Below are 19,000 nucleotides of genomic sequence, written 5' to 3'. Positions count from 1 at the left end.
GTGTTTATTTATAAATACGTAGGAATACAAATAGCATAACAAGGTAACAAGGCCCCTTTAAATTCACAACATAATCGGTAATAACAAGTCAAAATTTCCGTCACAATGAATGTAAATTACAAGGAATCTTACTTGACAAACCACGGTTTCATTATTCGCAGTTTCTGTTCCAGCCTAAGTAAAGATTTCTGAAAAAGCAGAAAACGAGTAAATCAATTAATACAGGATTTTAAAAGTGCCTAAAATTAGTAAATCAACTGATAGAAATTTTTAAGAGTGCATAAATCGAGTAAATCAATTGAAAGGATTCAGAAAGAGCATAAAACAAGTAAATCGACTGATAGAGGATTCTAAAAGCACATAAATAGAGTAAATCGCTTGATCCGCAATATAATTGTAACTAAAGTGCAATGCATTCATTAATATGGTATTTTCACAAATTCTTTCTTGACATTTTACGATGATATGTGCAACTCATCCTTTTTACTAGGGCAAAAGTGGTGCGAATAACTCTACAAATCTTTAGTTTTCTAAAAGCATATTTCAATAGTAAAGGAATAATACTAGATTTAAATTAACTGGGTTTTTTCTTTCACATTTTAATGGAAGACGACCTTGAAACGTTTCGTCTCATAATCTTGCAATTTTCCTCTTTTCGCTTTATCTGATGAAGCGAATCTGAAATTAAAAAAAGAGACGAGTGAGTACTAAAATAAACAGCCTTATTGTCGTCTTGTTTACAACTGTGCCTGTGTAAACTCGATATACATTAGATTGAGTAAAATAGGTCATCAATAGCTGTTGATCATGATTAGGCATTATGAATCTGACATTATTTTGCCCGCTTGCACACGTGCCCATCTCTCTAGATTTACAAACGTTTATAACTACGATGCAGGATTTGTGAAATAGAGACCATGCATATTCGTAATGACTTGCATGGTAGTTAAGTCTCAGACGCCATTTTAGTATAATCAAACATATGCAATGCACCTCGTGTGCACATATGAATAACTGTTATATAAAGAATACGACTTTGTTTTAACTTACCCCCCTTTGATCTTTTTTGCCGCCCTTTCCGACAGGGTCGTGTTGTTTATATTTCTGTCATTCATCTTGCTATAAAAATAGCAAAAATAAGTTAATTAGAATTTAATATTGTAAAAGATATTAAATGGAAGTACCTTATTAGTAGATTTATATTTACTCCAGCAGTCCATTTGGTTATTATTACCTTTAGTCCTCTTTACCTTGCAGGTATAAACGCAATTCTTATACGCTTATATTAGTACATGATATAAAGGACAAAAAGGCTAAAGGATAACACGTTACCGATTTATTGGGTTAGTCTTTCTACAGCTTCTCATTTCGATGGAAAGCTCATACAGTTTATGAACAGCGTGTCCTTTATGTTAACTTTATAAACATGTAGCTTTGTGAATATGTATAAATGAATCAAGCTATTTAAGTTATTCGAATGTTAAATAGCTTTATGCATATGTCTAAATGAATATATTGTTAAGCTATTTAAGTTATTCGCATGTTAACTAGTTCTGTGAATGTATGTAATTAATGTCGTCTAGCTAATTGTCACGGAATGGTGTAAATGTTGTTAATTAAATATATGTACTCGGGTTTCGTTTCTTTTTCTCTGTACAACGATACCCGAGGGTGATTATAATATGGTCTATGTATTTCGAAATCGTGAGTACGATTCGTCCTGTGCCACACGTGCAAGGTGCCTTTGATAAAGAATAACGAAAATTCTAAAGGTATAAATACGTTACTACATGTAAAGGACCTTTACAATACTAATGGTTTTGTCAGCAAGCGGCCTGCTAAAAGGATTCGCACAACTCCAGCTGTAGGGGTAGGTAATGTTTTGGGTTTTAAGTGATAACTAGTGTATTACCATATTTGCCTTTGCATGTTTGTTATAGTTTTCTTTACATACCATAATGGGTGCATTTTTTATTCTTGTTGCGACGTAGTGCAGGACTTATATTGGTAATGTAAAGCTACATTTTTTTAAAAGAATTGTTTACTATTGTCTTATCAAGCAGGGTTAGGTTTACTATTGAACCTCTGTTTTGTAATTGCCATTATAATATAATCTTTTTAACTTACCATGTATAACGTCCTTACGTTATGTCTGTATCAAGTGTAGTACACTGTATCGGGTATATTTTCAGCTGAGTGTGAGTGTTTTGATGGTAGGAATATCCGGGGTGTCCGGTGTTGTCAGAGTGTAGAAACGTCCGTGTGTCCGGAGCGTTTAAGGTGCCGGAGCGTCTAATGTCTAGCGTCCGGAGTGTCCAGAGGGACTAAGGTGACCCAGCTGTAGAGCCGTCAAAGGACCAGGGGGTCTGGAGGGTCTAATATTTCAAGTGTCCGGAGGGTCTAATGTTTCAAGTGATCATAGTATTCCGAGGGTCCGGAGTCTATATTGGTTGTGAAATTGATTCAGAGGAGCTGTGGAGCGGATATGGTGCACGGGTGACGGAGTGCATCTCCACACATGTATTTTTAGCTGTATGCTAATTTTGGGTTAGTAAGACCCAGTGTATTATTCAGGACTGGAAGGATAGATTGTATATCCGTTCTTGTTTAGTGACATAATTTCGCTACCTGAGCGAATACATTTTTTACTATGTGTAAAGACTTACATCGTTTACTATTTGAGTGAACTATATTCATCTTTCCATTATTGAATCATTTGTGAAATCATTTATCCTGTATTTTAGGGTTACTGAACTAAATTTATTTGTATATTTTTTCCATCTTTGAAACTGTGCGTTTTTTTGTTAAATAGATCCAATATTTGGATTATAAATACGCACACATCTTCATAATCCACTACTCATATAAATCGCCACATTAAACCATATATCTGTGTCGTCAAAACGTGTTCTGTTGTTAATCCGAAATATCCCACCCGGTTATCTTGTTACACTAATAAAGTTATTCACAAATTGTATAGACTTATGAATATGTTTAAGTGAATCTGTCATTTAGCTATTCAAGTTATTCACTGTGAACATGTTAAATGCGCAATATGCCAGTACTTTACTTATGCAGCCGTTACAGATATTTGCTTTATCTAGAAACCGAAGCAGATCGCAAATTACACATGAAACGTTTTTCTTCTTGTTTAAAGAAAAACGAGAGCAATTTTAAGCACTAAAAATGAGCATGCAGTTAGCGAGTCTGGAATTCAAACTTGGAAATTCACTTGTCTGGCCAGAAAAGAAAAAAAATTCACTTGAAATCAACTTTTGACGTAGCATTTGATACGAGCATGGTTACTTATGTATCTGAATGTTCTGATTAAAGTAAGCATGGATTAATCGACATCGAAACCTCACCTGACGACACATCAATTGACCTCCTCGAAAAACGGAGAATGACCCTTCTCACTAATTAGCATAGCTGTGGTCTTAAAATATGCATTGTCTTCTTACAAACGAATATTGAAAGGTCATTTAAAAGTGGAGAAAAGTTGATGAAAATTGGAAGAGAAGCTTTAAAGATTTGAAACATGAACTGTATAGGCTATGTTGGTGTCCGACAGGATTCCTGACCAACCGCTTTGCCGCGCCCAATATGTTGGAAAAAATAAGCAATTTGGTAAACATTCACACCTGTCTACATGCTTAGATTGGTCAGCTGTTCATATGGATTTCTGTTGTGTGAAAGCTGATTGAGAGCCACTACACTCGGCCAAATGGTCAAGTTAATGTTACAGACAAACGCCGTTCTTCAAAAAGATTTTCATAACGTCATAAAAATATTCATCAACGTTTTATGAAGCACTCGTGCGCCTCAAAACTTTATGTTACGAGGTCCGCCATGATATCGTAAAAATTCTTGGTGTTGTCGAATACGGATGAATCATGAAACTTTTGTCTTGTCTTTAATTACAAATTTTGCATGGCTGAGATCAACTTACTTCAGGATGAACTCGTTCTTGCTGTAATGCAAACATTGCCTGAGGGAATTTGACAAAGTGTCTGTGTTCTTCTTTAGAAACCCTTTGGCATCATACATTACCTAAAATGAATTCGAAACAAAAGACAGTCAAAACTTAGCAGAGCACTATATGATGATTGATGTGACGGACATGAAACTGGTATGCATAAGGGTATATTGGATAAGAACGGAAAGCACAGTATGCTTCTAAGACGCGACAATTACAAACTGCAGGGCATTTAGCTCGCACAACAACCGTCTAGATTGATTCAGTAATCCAACCGCACACGTGTAAATTCGCATTGCTCGATATTTTTGAAGAGCAGGGTGCTCGCAAGCCGTACCAGAACAAGGCTGCTGCAGACGTTGCAGCCAGTACTGTTAAGGCCGTGCTAGACCAAGGCATTCTCATACATTGCGGCCAGTAATGTCAGGGTCGTTACAGAATTTGAACCCTAAGTTTAAGCAATAAAATGTGCAGAAATTTATGCAACATTACAACAAAGCTCTGGCATCACCAGCGAGTGAAACACGGAAATCGGCATAGAGGATAAAAATTTAGATTATTTTTTTTGGTCGACCACTGAAAATATTCTCCGTATCCGTCTATTTTAAACCGGTAATGGCTGTACTGACATATTAATATAGCCATTTTGGGTTTAACGCCATTCTTATGCATATGATACAAGGCGGCCAGTATATCCGGTGGAGGAAGAAACGAGAAAAAACCATCGACCCACGGGAAGTAACTGGCAAGCTTTCCAACATACCAAAGCTGGCCGACCCTCAGAATCGAACCCCGCGGACAGATGAGATGTCGGTGATCTGTAAAGGCGAACTTTAGACCATTTGTCCATCCGGGGCCCCTAGAAGACTAAGGATTACTTCAGTCCATAAACCATAACCACCTAAGTTAAACGAGTACAGTTAGATGTTCCAGTTATACATACCTCTTGTGGAAAAAGGTGCCAGTTACCTTTTGGGTCAACGTTCCCTGGCATTTTTATCACATTACAGGATGACGTCATATAAAACAATTTATTGTGTACATATTGTTGCCTTCTCCGAGACACATGGACAAGTAGAAATCATTTCAAGTTGTCACAAAATCGTCCCCCCCCCCCATAATATTGTTTAGTTCATTGGTATAGGATTGCAAATTAAAAGTTGCTGTCAATATAAAGAACAGTGTTCGCTATTGTCGAATAGCAGGTAAAATATCTCGTGTTAAGATGAAAACAACCATAGTAAAGGAAAGCTTGAGAAAACGTTTTCATAAATATGGGAGAGAATACCAAAACTGAATTGTTAACCTGGTCACAGATCGTACTAAAACATTTTTTAAAAATTACATTTTATGTGTATATTCTTTGATTTAAGAGAAAAACCTTGATTCTCACACATTTATAGCTTGCAATATCTATTGCCCATGACATTCATTACAAAAGCATAATGTGAAATTTTTTCGAATGAAGGACAGAGATAACGCACAATTTCATTATATAAGATTTAACTACAGTTATAAATGGCAAAACTAATATAAAACATTTAATGATCAAATACAGAGAACATAATTTGTACAAAGGGATAAAATGATACTCAAGTACAGCAAGAAGTAACTATATGATATTTGTATTATTTTAAAAGACTTGAAATCAAAATGTCTTCTCGATGTATTATATACACATAGTGCCCGAAATATACTTTTCGGGGAAAGAGAAAAAATTCTTTGCTGTAGGTGCTATTCATATTTGAGAATGATGTTGATAGTTGACAATGCTGATGTGATACTTTACTATAGAATGTACTTTAAAGAGCTAACAGGCGACTGGAGACAGTCACGTACCTCCCCTGCATAGTGAATGATTCCAAAGTGGCACTCGTTGTACTCCGACCGGCACTTGTAGTACTTGTTGTGGTTGTTGTGGCTATCGAGATGGTGTATGAAGCTCTCGTCGGTTGACTTGGGCATCGAGATTTCATCCTCGAGAACGGGAATGACTCCATATGGAGTCTTTGTATTACAAATAGAAACCAAATGTAAGTAAAGATAATATTGCATGCTGTTTTAATCATCGCTTTCATAGCATAAAAGAGAACGTTCGACATATTCATAGGTTACCGGCCACAAAGTCAGCTTAAGATGCACAATTTCTTTGTAGAAGTGAATATTTGTGTGCACGTGATCGGAATACATAGGCTTGAAATATGCCCAAGACTATATGAGCCTCTGGACTTGTTCGATTAGTACACACAAGTTGAAAAAGGCATCTGGACTTGTTTGACTGGAAAGCACAAGCTGAAATAGGCGTTAGGACTTTTTCGAATAGAACACAAAAGTTTAAACAGGCGTCCAAAACTTGAGATCTTTTTTCAAATGCGCGATAGAGAGACAACTGTTTGGTCATTGCCTATAGATAAAATATAATTCATTAATTCTAATTCTAGGTTCCAAAAGTATGATTTCAATTAAGTAGGTATGTATGGTCGTATGCACAGAAAATGGTGTTGAACGGTATTTCAGGGAAGGAAATTTAAGAACTCTAAGAGACAAATAACACTGGTCAACAGTGAAATCATTACTGACTTGAAAAGGCCCTAATCTGTAGTATTTTGGTGTGCCGAACACGAATATAACCGTGAAAAATTTGTATTGGCTCTCGTTTTGAAGATATTCATATACCTCATTTTCTATGTTTCACTGTGTAAATTTCTCCAGTAGGACTGCAGCAACATCCGGAATAATGATGTAACATTGCATAATACCATCATGCTCACATCATCCACAGTTGATTGCATCATTTTCTGATGCAATGCAATACTAATGCCATGCGGCTGCTGAAGTAAGTTGACGTCAGCAGTGTACTATACATGTGTAGGCCTATTATACTAATGCCAGGCGGCTGCTGAAGCTGACGTAAGCAGTGTACTATATAAAGCCCAATCAGATAGGTTCAGCATTTAAAATATTTTAGACGTTGTGCGAGACAGTTCAAGCTACTGTTACATAAAACTTATTATTTTATCCATTTACGTACAATAAAGAACAGTAATGCCTCGAAAGTGTGTTAATACCGCGGACAATTTTTGCTATATTTGTGGGGAAGTGACATTTGCCAACCAGAAGAAAAGTATCAATTCTCAAGTGAAGAAGGCATATCATCTTTACTTCGGATGCAAGGTTGGTGACCAAGACAAGCCTTGGGCTCCGCATATATGCTGTGCTACATGTACAACACAGCTTTCACAGTGGTTGAATTGCAAAAGGTCATCAATGCCGTTTGCAGTCCCAATGGTGTGGAGAGAGCCAAGCAACCACCTAAATGACTGTTACTTCTGCTTGGTTCCTCCTCTTTCCGGCGGAATAACGAAGCGAAAGAAGTCGAGAATAGTCTACCCAAACATTCCGTCTGCATTGAGACCAGTTCCACATGGTGAGGGACTTCCTATTCCAGAACCTCCAGCAGAATATTCTCTTGATTCATCTGACGAAGACAAAGGTGAGTCGACCTGTTCTTCTCCTGGTCCATCAGCATGCAGTGATCCAGATTTTCACTGTGGTGCATCATCAACCCCACACAGAATAACACAGGAAGAACTAAATGACCTGATTCGTGATTTGGACTTATCAAAGAACAAGACAGAATTGCTAGGATCAAGACTCCAACAATGGAATCTTCTAGAAGAAGATGTCACAATTACTGCATATCGAAAGCGCCACCAGCAATTGGAGCCTTTCTTCAGAAAGGAAAGTAATCTGATATTCTGTTCCGATATTGAGGGCCTCATGAATGCTTTAAAAATCACTCATGACCCACAAGAATGGAGACTATTTGTGGACTCTTCGAAACTGAGTCTCAAGGCTGTGCTTTTGCACAATGGAAACATTCTTCCATCTATTCCAGTAGCGTATGCTGTCCACATGAAAGAGACATACGATAACTTAAGGCAGCTACTGAATTCCATTGAGTATAACAAGTACAGCTGGCACCTCTGTGGTGATTTGAAGGTAGTTGCCCTTTTAATGGGACTGCAGCAAGGATATACAAAATACATGTGTTTCTTATGCGAGTGGGATAGCCGAGCAAGGGAAATGCACTACATGAGGAAGGAATGGACTCACAGGCAGAATGTAGCCATTGGAGAGAAGAATATCCAACACCCAGCTCTGGTTGAGGCTCAGAAAATCTTGCTACCACCCCTTCACATCAAACTAGGTTTGATGAAGAACTTCGTGAAAGCCATTGACCGGACTTTGCCAGCATTCCGATACCTGCATGAAAAATTCCCTCGACTCAGCGAAGCAAAGATTAAAGAGGGAGTTTTTGTGGGTCCTCAGATTCAAGAGCTTTTCAAAGATGACCGGTTCAACAACTTGCTGGAAGGTGACGCGAAACAAGCATGGAATGCTTTTCGCCTAGTTTCTACAAACTTCCTCGGAAATGTTAGGGCAGAAAACTATAAGGAACTAGTAGAAGACATGTTGATGAAGTATAAGAAACTTGGCTGCAATATGTCTCTAAAGATTCACTTCCTTCATTCCCATTTGGATTTCTTTCCTAGCAACTGTGGTATTGTTAGTGATGAACACGGCGAACGTTTTCATCAAGATATCGCAACAATGGAACAAAGATACCAGGGAAAATGGTCCACTACAATGCTGGCTGACTACTGCTGGACACTCCTCAGAGATGCTTCCGAACAGCTGTACAAGAGACAGGCGAAGAAATCTAAGATGTAGTCAATGACTTGATTTTTTATAGGTAGGCTATTACAGTTGACCTTTTACTATTGGAATGCATTTCGTTATGTAAACATTAATTTCTTGCAGATTACAAAAAAACTAGAGCCAATTTTGCAATTTGACTGTCATATTCGTGTTCAGCACATAAAAATTGATAAGAATTGACTAATTTTATTTCAGTAACATGACTTTTGTAAAAATTTGTTGTCCAGTGTAATAAACCAAGTTCCACATTTTCTTGAAAGCAAACGACACAAATGAATAAAAACAAAATAACGGAGGTTTGCATGTAAGGTTAAATACGCCTCCAAAAAGGACGGAAAGCATCGCTGTCTTACAAGTACCTGTACCAGAATGTTCAGTCCAAAAAGGACTGAAAGCCTCGCTGTTTTACAAGTATCTGTAGCAGAAGGTTCAGCCCAAAAAGGACGGAAAGCATCGCCCTCTTACAAGTACCTGTAGAGAAGATTCAGCCCAAAAAGGACGGAAAGCATTGCTGTCTTACAAGTACCTGTAGCAGAAGGTTCAGTACATCTATATTGTCCCTGAAGACGATGTCGGCGAAGTTGATCCCTTCCCTACTATAGTCGTCCTTTTCGCACACAAAAATCTTCTCTATGAAAAACTGATGCAATTTCTCATTCGTTATGTTGATCAAAAGCTGTTCGAAACTGTTTTGACGGAGATTCTCGAAACCCGAAATGTCCAGAACACAAAGTGATAGATCCGAGTCTTTGGCGTGCCTACAAAGAAATACATATCATGTTTAATTGATATAAAATACATTGTTATAGCTCTATGGTTATAAACTATGCAACAGAAGAAGCAAAGCCAAAACGTTTGAGTAAAATGTAATAAATACTCTATTTCACTAGATTAGAAATTAACAATTTAAGAGGAAATTAGTGTTTATAAGTCCAAACATACAGGTTGTTCAGAATGAATTCCAATAGTGTTGAATCTGTTGATGTATCAATAGTCTTGAATATCTTGATGTATCAATAGTCTTGAATAATATTACCCAACATGTCTTTGATCAAGTCATCGTTATCCCAAATTAGTGTTTTAGTCCAAAAGTCTATGAGCACCTTGTAAGTCCAATGAATAATTTAAACAAATAATTTCTCTCAAATTATATACGAACACAATTGAAAATGATTTCACAGACTGACAGTGCAAGAGGAATTAAGACGTTGTGTACAGAACGTCTATTTATATACAATGTGTCACCTGACCTCTGACGCAAAAGAAAATGTCCCGAAATTTCCAAGATATCGGTCTTTTCCAACGAAAAATCCCAATAAATTGTCAACAGTTTGTTTCCAGAACGTTGTAAGTTCGTAAACATGGTTAGGATCTCAACATAAAATTTTAGTAAATATCGTATAAATGCATGACGAAAATCATGTAGGTACAACCCACAACATGACAAAATTTATGAACAATATAAAGTGAATATACACAAAAGTATATCAAAATTTTGAGAGCTTTAATGGATAGAAAGAGCAAAACAATATATCCAATAATTACACTAAAGGCCTCTAAGAAGCAATTAACAGTCTCCATTAACTACTACAAAAGCCATCATGCAGAAAATATTCAAACTTAAGTGATCTCTTACGAAATGTAGGTTCCTTGTAAAAAAGACAGCAGTTTAAAATTAAATTCCTTTCTACGATGTCAAAAAAGTAGAACCTGTAATAATAAGCTACTAAAACGAAAATTATTTTCTGTTTCTAACAGTTTATAAAATCCGCTTTAGAAGCTACCATTATTTTCCGCCCCTAGGGAGTACTATTTCATAGCATAGTTCATGCATCAGTAATTACCTTGATCAGTCACGACAGATGAAGACTCTTATGAGCATGAAGTTAAGCCCATAAGCCAACATAACCACTTTTGGAATAATAGTTGTATTAGATCTATGATCGTGCAAGGATGTGTGTGTGTGTGTGTGTGTGTGTGTGTGTGTGTGTCCGTCTGGGTGTGATTTGGATTTTTATCGTAGCTTTAACAATTTTTCAGTTATATTGCTACGATGTCTGCAGTGTGTCAGTTTATAGTGATGCTTAGCACTGGAGCATCATGCTGCAGACATGTAGCATGATGTCCCACCCAGTCACATTATCCTGACACCAGGCCGACCAGTCCGAACATTAACCTCTTAATATGAGCGCCAAGCGAGGCAGCTGTTGGTATCAATTTTGTAAATCTTTGGTATGACTTGGTCGGGGCTCGAATCCACGACCTCCCGCATCCGAGGCGGACGCTCTAACCACTAGGCCACTGTAGCGGTCTGCAAGGATTTGTAAATTCAAGTTTTTTTCGTTTATTGCTTCTGTTGTTTTTCTCTCTTTTGTAATTTTACATATCACAAAGGCTTAAGACTAATGAAAAAGTAGTTATTCGTTGCCCGTCCGTGTTAATGTATGTATGTATGTATGTATGTATGTATGTATGTATGTATGTGTGTGTGTGTGTGTGTGTGTGTGTGTGTGTGTGTGTATGGATGGATACATGCATACATGCATATACGTGTGTGTTAAGATACCAACTTCACAACAGTGTAGAGGAGATTATAAGGTTTCAAGGTACCATGTTTCTTTCTAGCTTTTAAAACTTATAATATTGCTAGAGGATACAATGATAGTAGAATGTCAACACAGACAATCTAAATGCATTGTTGTAAAAATAGAAAAAGGACGATGAAATACAGTTTCCATGGAAATGAGATATTCAACCTTCTAAGCTAACACTATTGAAAGATCTTTCATGTTGATTTACCGATTCGATGTCTTCGAAGTCTTCGTGGATCCGATTTTCCACATGTTTAATTCTGATTTTCGGACGAATCCATAAAACATGAATTTCATGAACATGTAACCCTACTTTTGGTTTTGAGGGTTTTTTAATATCTTGTTTTAAATTGAAAAACCAGTATCTTTTCATACACAAAATCTGGAAGAAAAACACTTGTCAAAAAAACGATATATATTGATGCAAAAAGAACATCAAAAGCTTTAATTGATCACGCTTACCTGCATTTTATGAGAATTGTCTAATATTGGTATTCAGGCCGCTGATCTTCTACATATTAAAAACTGCACAATTGGTAACAATATCTGTATTTGAAATCAACCATGTTGAGCTACGCGTTTACTTATGTAAACGCTCCAAAGCATGTCGATTGAATCAGATTAATCAAACAGTGTATGTATGCATCACAATAAACTAAAGTAAACTTGTTATGTATATTTATTTGTGTGCTGAAATTTGTTCTCGATTGTAAATTGTACTTTAGTTAACTTTTGTTTACGATTGAAAGTTGCATGTAGAATTCACGATACTCTAAGCGTCTCTTGAATTTTCAATTTGTATTGTAGAGATATAAATTTCTTGTTTATTTGATTTAATGTTGGTTTCAATTTCTATCTGACTTATGTTAGTTTCAATTTCTATCTGACTTATCATGTTGGTTTCAATTTATATCTGACTTACCATGTTGGTTTCAATTTCTATCTGACTTAAGAATGATGGTTACACTTTCTATCTGTTACATAACTGAAATCTTGAGTCGTAACTAAACCAAAACAGGTTACCTTCCGATTTGTGATTGCAAAGAGGTGTTGATTTTGGTGATGATTCCTTCAAAAATACAGAGGTAGAGTTGCTTGACGAGGGCATCACGACCATCTTGTGCCTTCTCCAGGGTTTTGTAATGCCGTAATTCCTCACCTAAATTAAAATGATACATTATATCAAGCTATTCTTCATTTAAGCCATAACAATATGGGCCTTTAATTTCAATTCTAACATTACCTTTATACCTCAACCGTACGACAAAAATAATAAAGAAAAAATATTTAATCAGGTAGATATTTTAAACGTTCTATATGACATAATGATGATGACATCATGATGATGATGATGATGATGATGATGATGATGATGATGAGCAGGAATAGATGAACCATATTACCTCTAATGTGGTGCGTGTTTGCAAGCAATGCAGTCACCAATTCCTGCTGAGCGTCTTCTTCAATTCCAAGTAATGAACAGGCTGTAAAATAAAAAATAAAAGAGGCTAGTGAACACTCCTTGCGAGACTCAATAAAAAATATTGTTTGACGCAATTTTTTTTTCCTCTTATAAGGGGGAGGATGATTTATGGTAAGAAGAAAAGACAAAAATATATGGTTCAAATAGGAGAACAATTTTAAATGTTGGGTCTGTCACTCAACTTGAAAGGACAAACGATGAATATTTAATGAGACAGATTGTTCGGATCTAAACAATCGTCAAGCATCATGTGATCCTTTTAGACACAACACGTGTCACGTGTACATTGATCACATTATGTGATCCATCACGACAACACGTGTACACTGGCGCTGTCCATATGAGCAATCGTTGGAATCGGTTAAGCAGTCAAAAATCACACGATGCTACCTTTAAGCAACCAAGTTATGCATTAAAAAAAATTCGTAAGTTGGATGACGAAAACAAACTTTTAAACAGTGCCTATGTTAAATGTTGTTAATCCTATTTATAACTTACTTTTGTAGGTATAGGGATTTGTGGGGCATGGCGGTCCGGGATACCTGTAATATTTTGTCTTGGTTCAATCTGACCATTAAAAATAAAACTTTCGTAGACCACAAATCCAAGCCACTTGCCGTTTTTGTATACCCGTTCAAAAGTAGCTGTAAAACGCATTCTGAACACAAAACTGAAACTATGATCACTGAAACGTCAAAGTTAAGTCACAGTGACCTTCTAGTAAGATCGTTATTTACTCACTAGAATGCATTCATCTACCAAGTTACATTCCGTGGTGGTCAATGGCTGAAACACTAGCCCTGACCAAAGTAACGGAATCGTAAAATTTAGGTCGCAGTGATCTACATCTAAAATGGTGGTGAATTCACATAGATACATCTACGTTCCAAGTTGCACAGTTCTGGAACTGACAATGCCTAGAACATGACTGTAACAGAAAACTTATCTCAAATTAAAGAAGTGTGAAGTTTAGGTCACGGAGACAATTTTTGGCAAGATGGCACTGAACCCACCAAGACGCAATAGTTTTGTATTGTTTCATTTAATGCTTTACGGTACAGCAACACCCTTTACCTTTTTGGTCACCAAGTCTGTCACACTAGACTCAGAGCTACCGCGGTTCCAAGACCAAAACTCGTCCGTACTCCACATTGTACAACTATGTGACTGACAATGCCGGAGAAAATTACCTAAACACAAAATGCAACAGGAATCGAAAAGGTGTGACATTTAGGTCACTGTGACCTTCTTTGGTACACACCAAGATGCACAATTCTAAGACTGATAATGATGAGACGCTAACCTAAACGCAAAACGTATAGTCATTGAAGTGTAAACTTAGGCCCCAGTGAAATCCACTTGGCTGATATTTATGGTACTCATCACAAATTCATTTACTTACAAAGTTACACGTGTCATGCAAAGCTATTATGATGCGTGAGAAATTTAACTAAACGCAAAATTTAACCAGTATTTGGTGGAATGACAGACGGACGGAAAAGGATAACAAGTATATCTCTTCCACATGGCATCACTGACCTGGAACTAAATAACTTTCCTCGTGGTCTTCATGAATTTTGATGCTTTCATTGGTTTCGTCCTCTGTGAACTGAATATTGGACAGCAGCAAAATGGCAGCCAGAACACTGTACAATTGGTCTATTAACTGTAATGGAATAAAGTACATAATGTATTGAAGCCGTTTGATGATGGTTTGGACAATATTGTTGACTGAATGGACTACGTTAATCGAGGAATTGAAAACGTGATGAAACGTTCCTGAAGTACCATTCGAATGCGAGAAATGACAAGCTAAAAGAGTAAGTGTACATGAATTGAGATGGCTTCGGATTAACCAATAATGCGTTAAAATATGGTTCAGTCAATATGATACATGTATGGTGCATACAATGTGGAGTAAACATAAATTACCTTTTATTATGCATACCTTTATTATAATAAGGAAACTGGTGATGTTTCATTACGTGACAACATTCCGTTTAATTGGTCAACAAGGACATTATCAACAGTTCCCCATTAAAATTCTCAATTCCAATAATTTTTCATTTTTTAACAAAAAAACCAACAATTCATGAAAATAAATGATTTTCCCATAATGTAGGGATTAACAAAATAAGCTGAAAAGACTGCTAAGGATAAACGTTGAGTTTATCACCCCATGGAATAAAACTTTCTGATTGGCAACACCAATGATTACATCACTGATAAAATAGCTGATAGCTACAATGGAGAAAAGGCTCTGATACGCACCTCGTCTGAAAACTGAATATCCTTGAGAATTTCTTCCATCTTCTCAAACTTTCCCTTGTACTCTCTGAGTTCTTCAGTGTTCCGAAACGATTGACAGCCGCTGTATGGATACTCAGCCTCATCCACCAGAATCCTGCCAATGAAAAATAATTCCCACTGGAATCCTGCAGCAAATCAGTTGGGCTTGCGTTTCTAAATTATTCCTTCTCGTTCCTATTAGCTCCACCACTGAGCTTCGTCCATGGGATATGTTTCAAAATTCTAATACTATCGTGAACGTCATCAAACATTTGAAAATCGAATCCCTTCGGTCTGAGGCCTATTTATATAATGTATTCCACATTGAGGCACACGGGGGTTACAGTACCCCAGTTTTCTTTCCAAAAGTTTCGAGACTGTCATTTTCAAGTTGTTTTTTTTACATAACAGCGTAACAAATATAAACAGAGAAATTTAAATTTGATGGTAGTTACTTATATTAGACAAATGACACGTTTCCGCTAGCAAGCTGACCAAATGCTTCTCTATCCAGTATACATGTAGTAACAATAGACCGCCAGGCAAATCAGCCGACCAGATAAATAGCTAGTAAGTCACCAACCTTGTATACAGTCCAAGACTGTTGAAGCCAAATTATATGCCCATGATAGACATGTCATGGCATCCGAATGTTCCTTCCCTTACTCATTTCTTGAACATACATTTATATGTGACTGACGTAAATCTTACATGCCTAATGGCTCGCTGTTAAAGCTACTGCAATAAAAATGCATCAATAAGAAACCAGTGGATTCAATCCCACTAAAAATCATACTATACAAGACTTTTTTTAAAAAAAATCTGAATGCAGCCTTGATGGACATCATATAGTTTTGGGTTCTTGGGTTGACTTAAATTTATCAACACGTGATCGGTTATACATGTCAGCCAGTATATTTGGCGGAGGAAGAACCCGGGAAGAACCGCAGACCAACGGGAAACTGCTGGCAAGATTTCTCGCATACTCACGTTGGCCGAGCCTTAGAGCTACTCGGCCAAAAGCTGTCCCCTTGCATCACATGGACTTGCAAACATGCAAAATTGCATAGAAGCCATGTTTTAAAAGATACACAAAAAATGCATATCTATCAATTTAATGCTACACCATTCTGCGATTGATACCTTAGTCAACTAAAACTGTTGTAACAAACAGCGCTAATACTCCACCTAGACCGATACGAGACACTACTTTACAGAGCTGAAACGAGTATCCGAATATTCGACTCAGAATATATTTTGCGACTATTCGAAAACGAAATTGGTATTGAAATATTTGTTTGTTTTCTCAGCAAGTCTGGCAATTGCAAACAAAAACAAACAAGGCGAAATATAAAGAATACAATGTTTAATACATTAGTTTATAAGAGAACAATTTAAAACATGCTAAATCACCCGAAATTCAAACTTCGACTCGCAAGGTACGCGTGTCAAAATTGTGTATTGTCGCATTCCTCCTATCGTCGTCATTTATATTGTGAATAGTCGCATTACTTTTCTTTATGCCTTTTAAAAATCTAACGAGTTGGACAGCATGTCAATCAAGAACATGGTCAAAAATAGACCATATCAAAGTCAACGGAGCGTTTACATCTTGAAACAGAGCTCCAAATAATGTTGCAACTGTTGTCAAAAATGTATTGTCTGGATCAGTTTTAGTCCTACAATGTAAGACTTCTACCCTGATATTTATGTAGGTTGAGTCTATGTCTTACTACTAATATAAACGGCACTGTTTAGCGTGTTCCCCGGTCGACTGACAGCGGAACTTGCGCTCTTGGCAGCCTGTATTGACACTTTTCCAAATATTAAGGTCTAATCTCTTTGGTCAGACTATATTTATTACAGAGTTTTTTTTTTTTTCCAAATGGAATGCATTTTAAGTACCGTTGACATGCGTTTCAGTTTGGTCCTGTAAAAGACCGAAAAGAACTAATAACAGCACTAAGAAGCCCTAAGAGGTACTAAGTTGTACAAAGTGGCACTAAGTAGTCATCAGAGAACTTATTGAAGAAATACAATAAAGTTCTGTTAACCACTGTTTATTATCATGCATAACCATATTCAGCGGTATCATGACAGGCAAATCACACTGGGGACAACTCTTTATATATTACGGTTTGTGTTGCGCGATTTACCTTTCTTGGATTTCAATAAAACTGATTCAAAAAGGTAACCAGTGTTCTGTTGTTTCTATCTTTACAAATAAACTAGATCTCTTTTGATTAAGGCCATAGTTTTCAGGAAAATGAAGGAAAACGTTTATGAATGCGTTAATAAATTGCAGTGTGAAAATTGACATGTATTTAATAGACGAAAAAATTATTGTACATTAATTTGCCAGTGTAGTTTGTAAAATACTGAAGCATCGGTTGTAAAATGACTTCAATATTGTTAAAATTTGTCACATTAATCAACTGAATATTCACAAGTGTCGTAATTCACAAGTGTCGTATTTCATAAAACAATCTTGATAAATAAATAATAGTTTATCAAATTGATTGTTTATCATTTCAAAAACAAACAACATTTTCGGAATTTATTCATTATCGTGATGACCATATTATAACTACGCATTATCAGCATGATCAAAAGCAATAGAACATGTATTGTATCACATTACCGGCACTGGCGTTTATGACTCATTGCCAAAGGCGTGACTTTTAATACCGTCTTGCTACCGACCCCTATATTATCAAAGGCAATCAAGCAGAAGTTATTATTTGACCCCTTTAAACCGGTTAACAGTCCTGCTGTAAATGATGGCAAACTTGTTTAGTTACACTCGATCTCTGCAACTCGCTCTATCCCACACGTTCTCTGCACTAGCCATGTCCCACTCGTTCTCTGCAACTCGCCGTCTCCTATTTGCTCTCTACAACTCGCACTCTTCCGTTCACTCTCGATTACTCTGTTCACCTTATGATGCTCCAGCTTGCTCTCTCCATCTCACCTTGTGTACTCTCTAGCTTGGTCTCGATTACTCCGATTCAGCCTTTCCTACCCGCTCTCGATTACTGCTGTTCGATCTCGATTACCTTTTCTCACTTTTTAACGATTTGGCGTTTCAAACTTATCCTCCGATCTTGTAAATGATTTACTTACTTACAATCCATCAATTTATTTTTTTACCACAAGGGAGTGGAGTATATCAGGAGGTAAAGCGTCAGGCTCGCAATCCAATGGTCGCGGGTTCAATACCCACTCAAGCCAGCCCATAAAGACTGTCTTGTTGCGTCCTTGCGAAAGGCACCTAGTTTCCATTTCATCGACTTGATATAACCAATAATGTTAAAAGTTATGTAAATAGCAACAAACAACACAAATAATCAAAAACATATGATGTAAGTAGATTGGTAGGGATTGATGTTCTTTATGTCATTACCTGTAATCGGACAAGTTTTCTTCGAGGTAGTAATACAAAAGTTTTTGTTTGGGCATTCCTGCGAACAGACTGTAAAAGATGTGGAAATTTCTGTCGTCGGCATGGTGATGGACGATACGGGACATCTCTAATGTGTAGAATTCAATGTCCGCTGTCAAAGAAGTCGAAGAGTCATATCACACATAATAGTGAATAAAAGGCACATATCTTAACAAACATGACTGTAGAGTTGTGAATTTTCTTTTTGACAATAAATTTTATCCCTGTCTCCTATTGTCTCATCAATCAAAAGCTTCCATTTTCAACATTAATAGTTTGTAAACATTTTTCGAAATTGTATACATATGCCATTTTATCATCAGATTTCATACCAATTAGGCTTGACCTCGAACATTTTCTAACAAAATAAAAATAATGTTAATTTAAACACTTTTTTATTGTTTGTCTCGTCTTTTTTTATTATTATCTTTGAAAAGACTCAAAGAAAGTTGAAAGCATTAAACATAGTTAAAGACTAGGTTTGCACAGTTTTTGTC

General features: G+C 36.6%; 1 protein-coding gene across 1 annotated transcript in view; it reads right to left on the bottom strand.

The window, feature by feature from the left end:
• LOC149801656 (chitin synthase chs-2-like) overlaps positions 1-19,000 on the bottom strand; it is a 152,781-nt gene that overhangs the window by 23,636 nt on the left and 110,145 nt on the right. Inside the window, exons 5-12 of the mRNA XM_089956824.1 lie at positions 18,465-18,615; positions 15,044-15,176; positions 14,312-14,438; positions 12,313-12,448; positions 9,225-9,456; positions 5,816-5,983; positions 3,950-4,050; positions 1,051-1,119 (exon numbers count right to left, since the gene is read on the bottom strand). Of these exons, the coding sequence (XP_089812950.1) occupies positions 1,051-1,119; positions 3,950-4,050; positions 5,816-5,983; positions 9,225-9,456; positions 12,313-12,448; positions 14,312-14,438; positions 15,044-15,176; positions 18,465-18,615 (1,117 nt within the window). The remainder of the gene's footprint in view (positions 1-1,050; positions 1,120-3,949; positions 4,051-5,815; positions 5,984-9,224; positions 9,457-12,312; positions 12,449-14,311; positions 14,439-15,043; positions 15,177-18,464; positions 18,616-19,000) is intronic.

Source organism: Sinohyriopsis cumingii, chromosome 4, assembly GCF_028554795.1.
Source record: "Sinohyriopsis cumingii isolate HCF-2022 chromosome 4, ASM2855479v2, whole genome shotgun sequence".
In the NCBI taxonomy this organism is placed as follows: Eukaryota; Metazoa; Mollusca; class Bivalvia; order Unionida; family Unionidae; genus Sinohyriopsis; species Sinohyriopsis cumingii.
The sequence above is the reverse complement of the archived record's forward strand: the minus strand, read 5'-3'. Positions and strand labels throughout refer to the sequence as shown.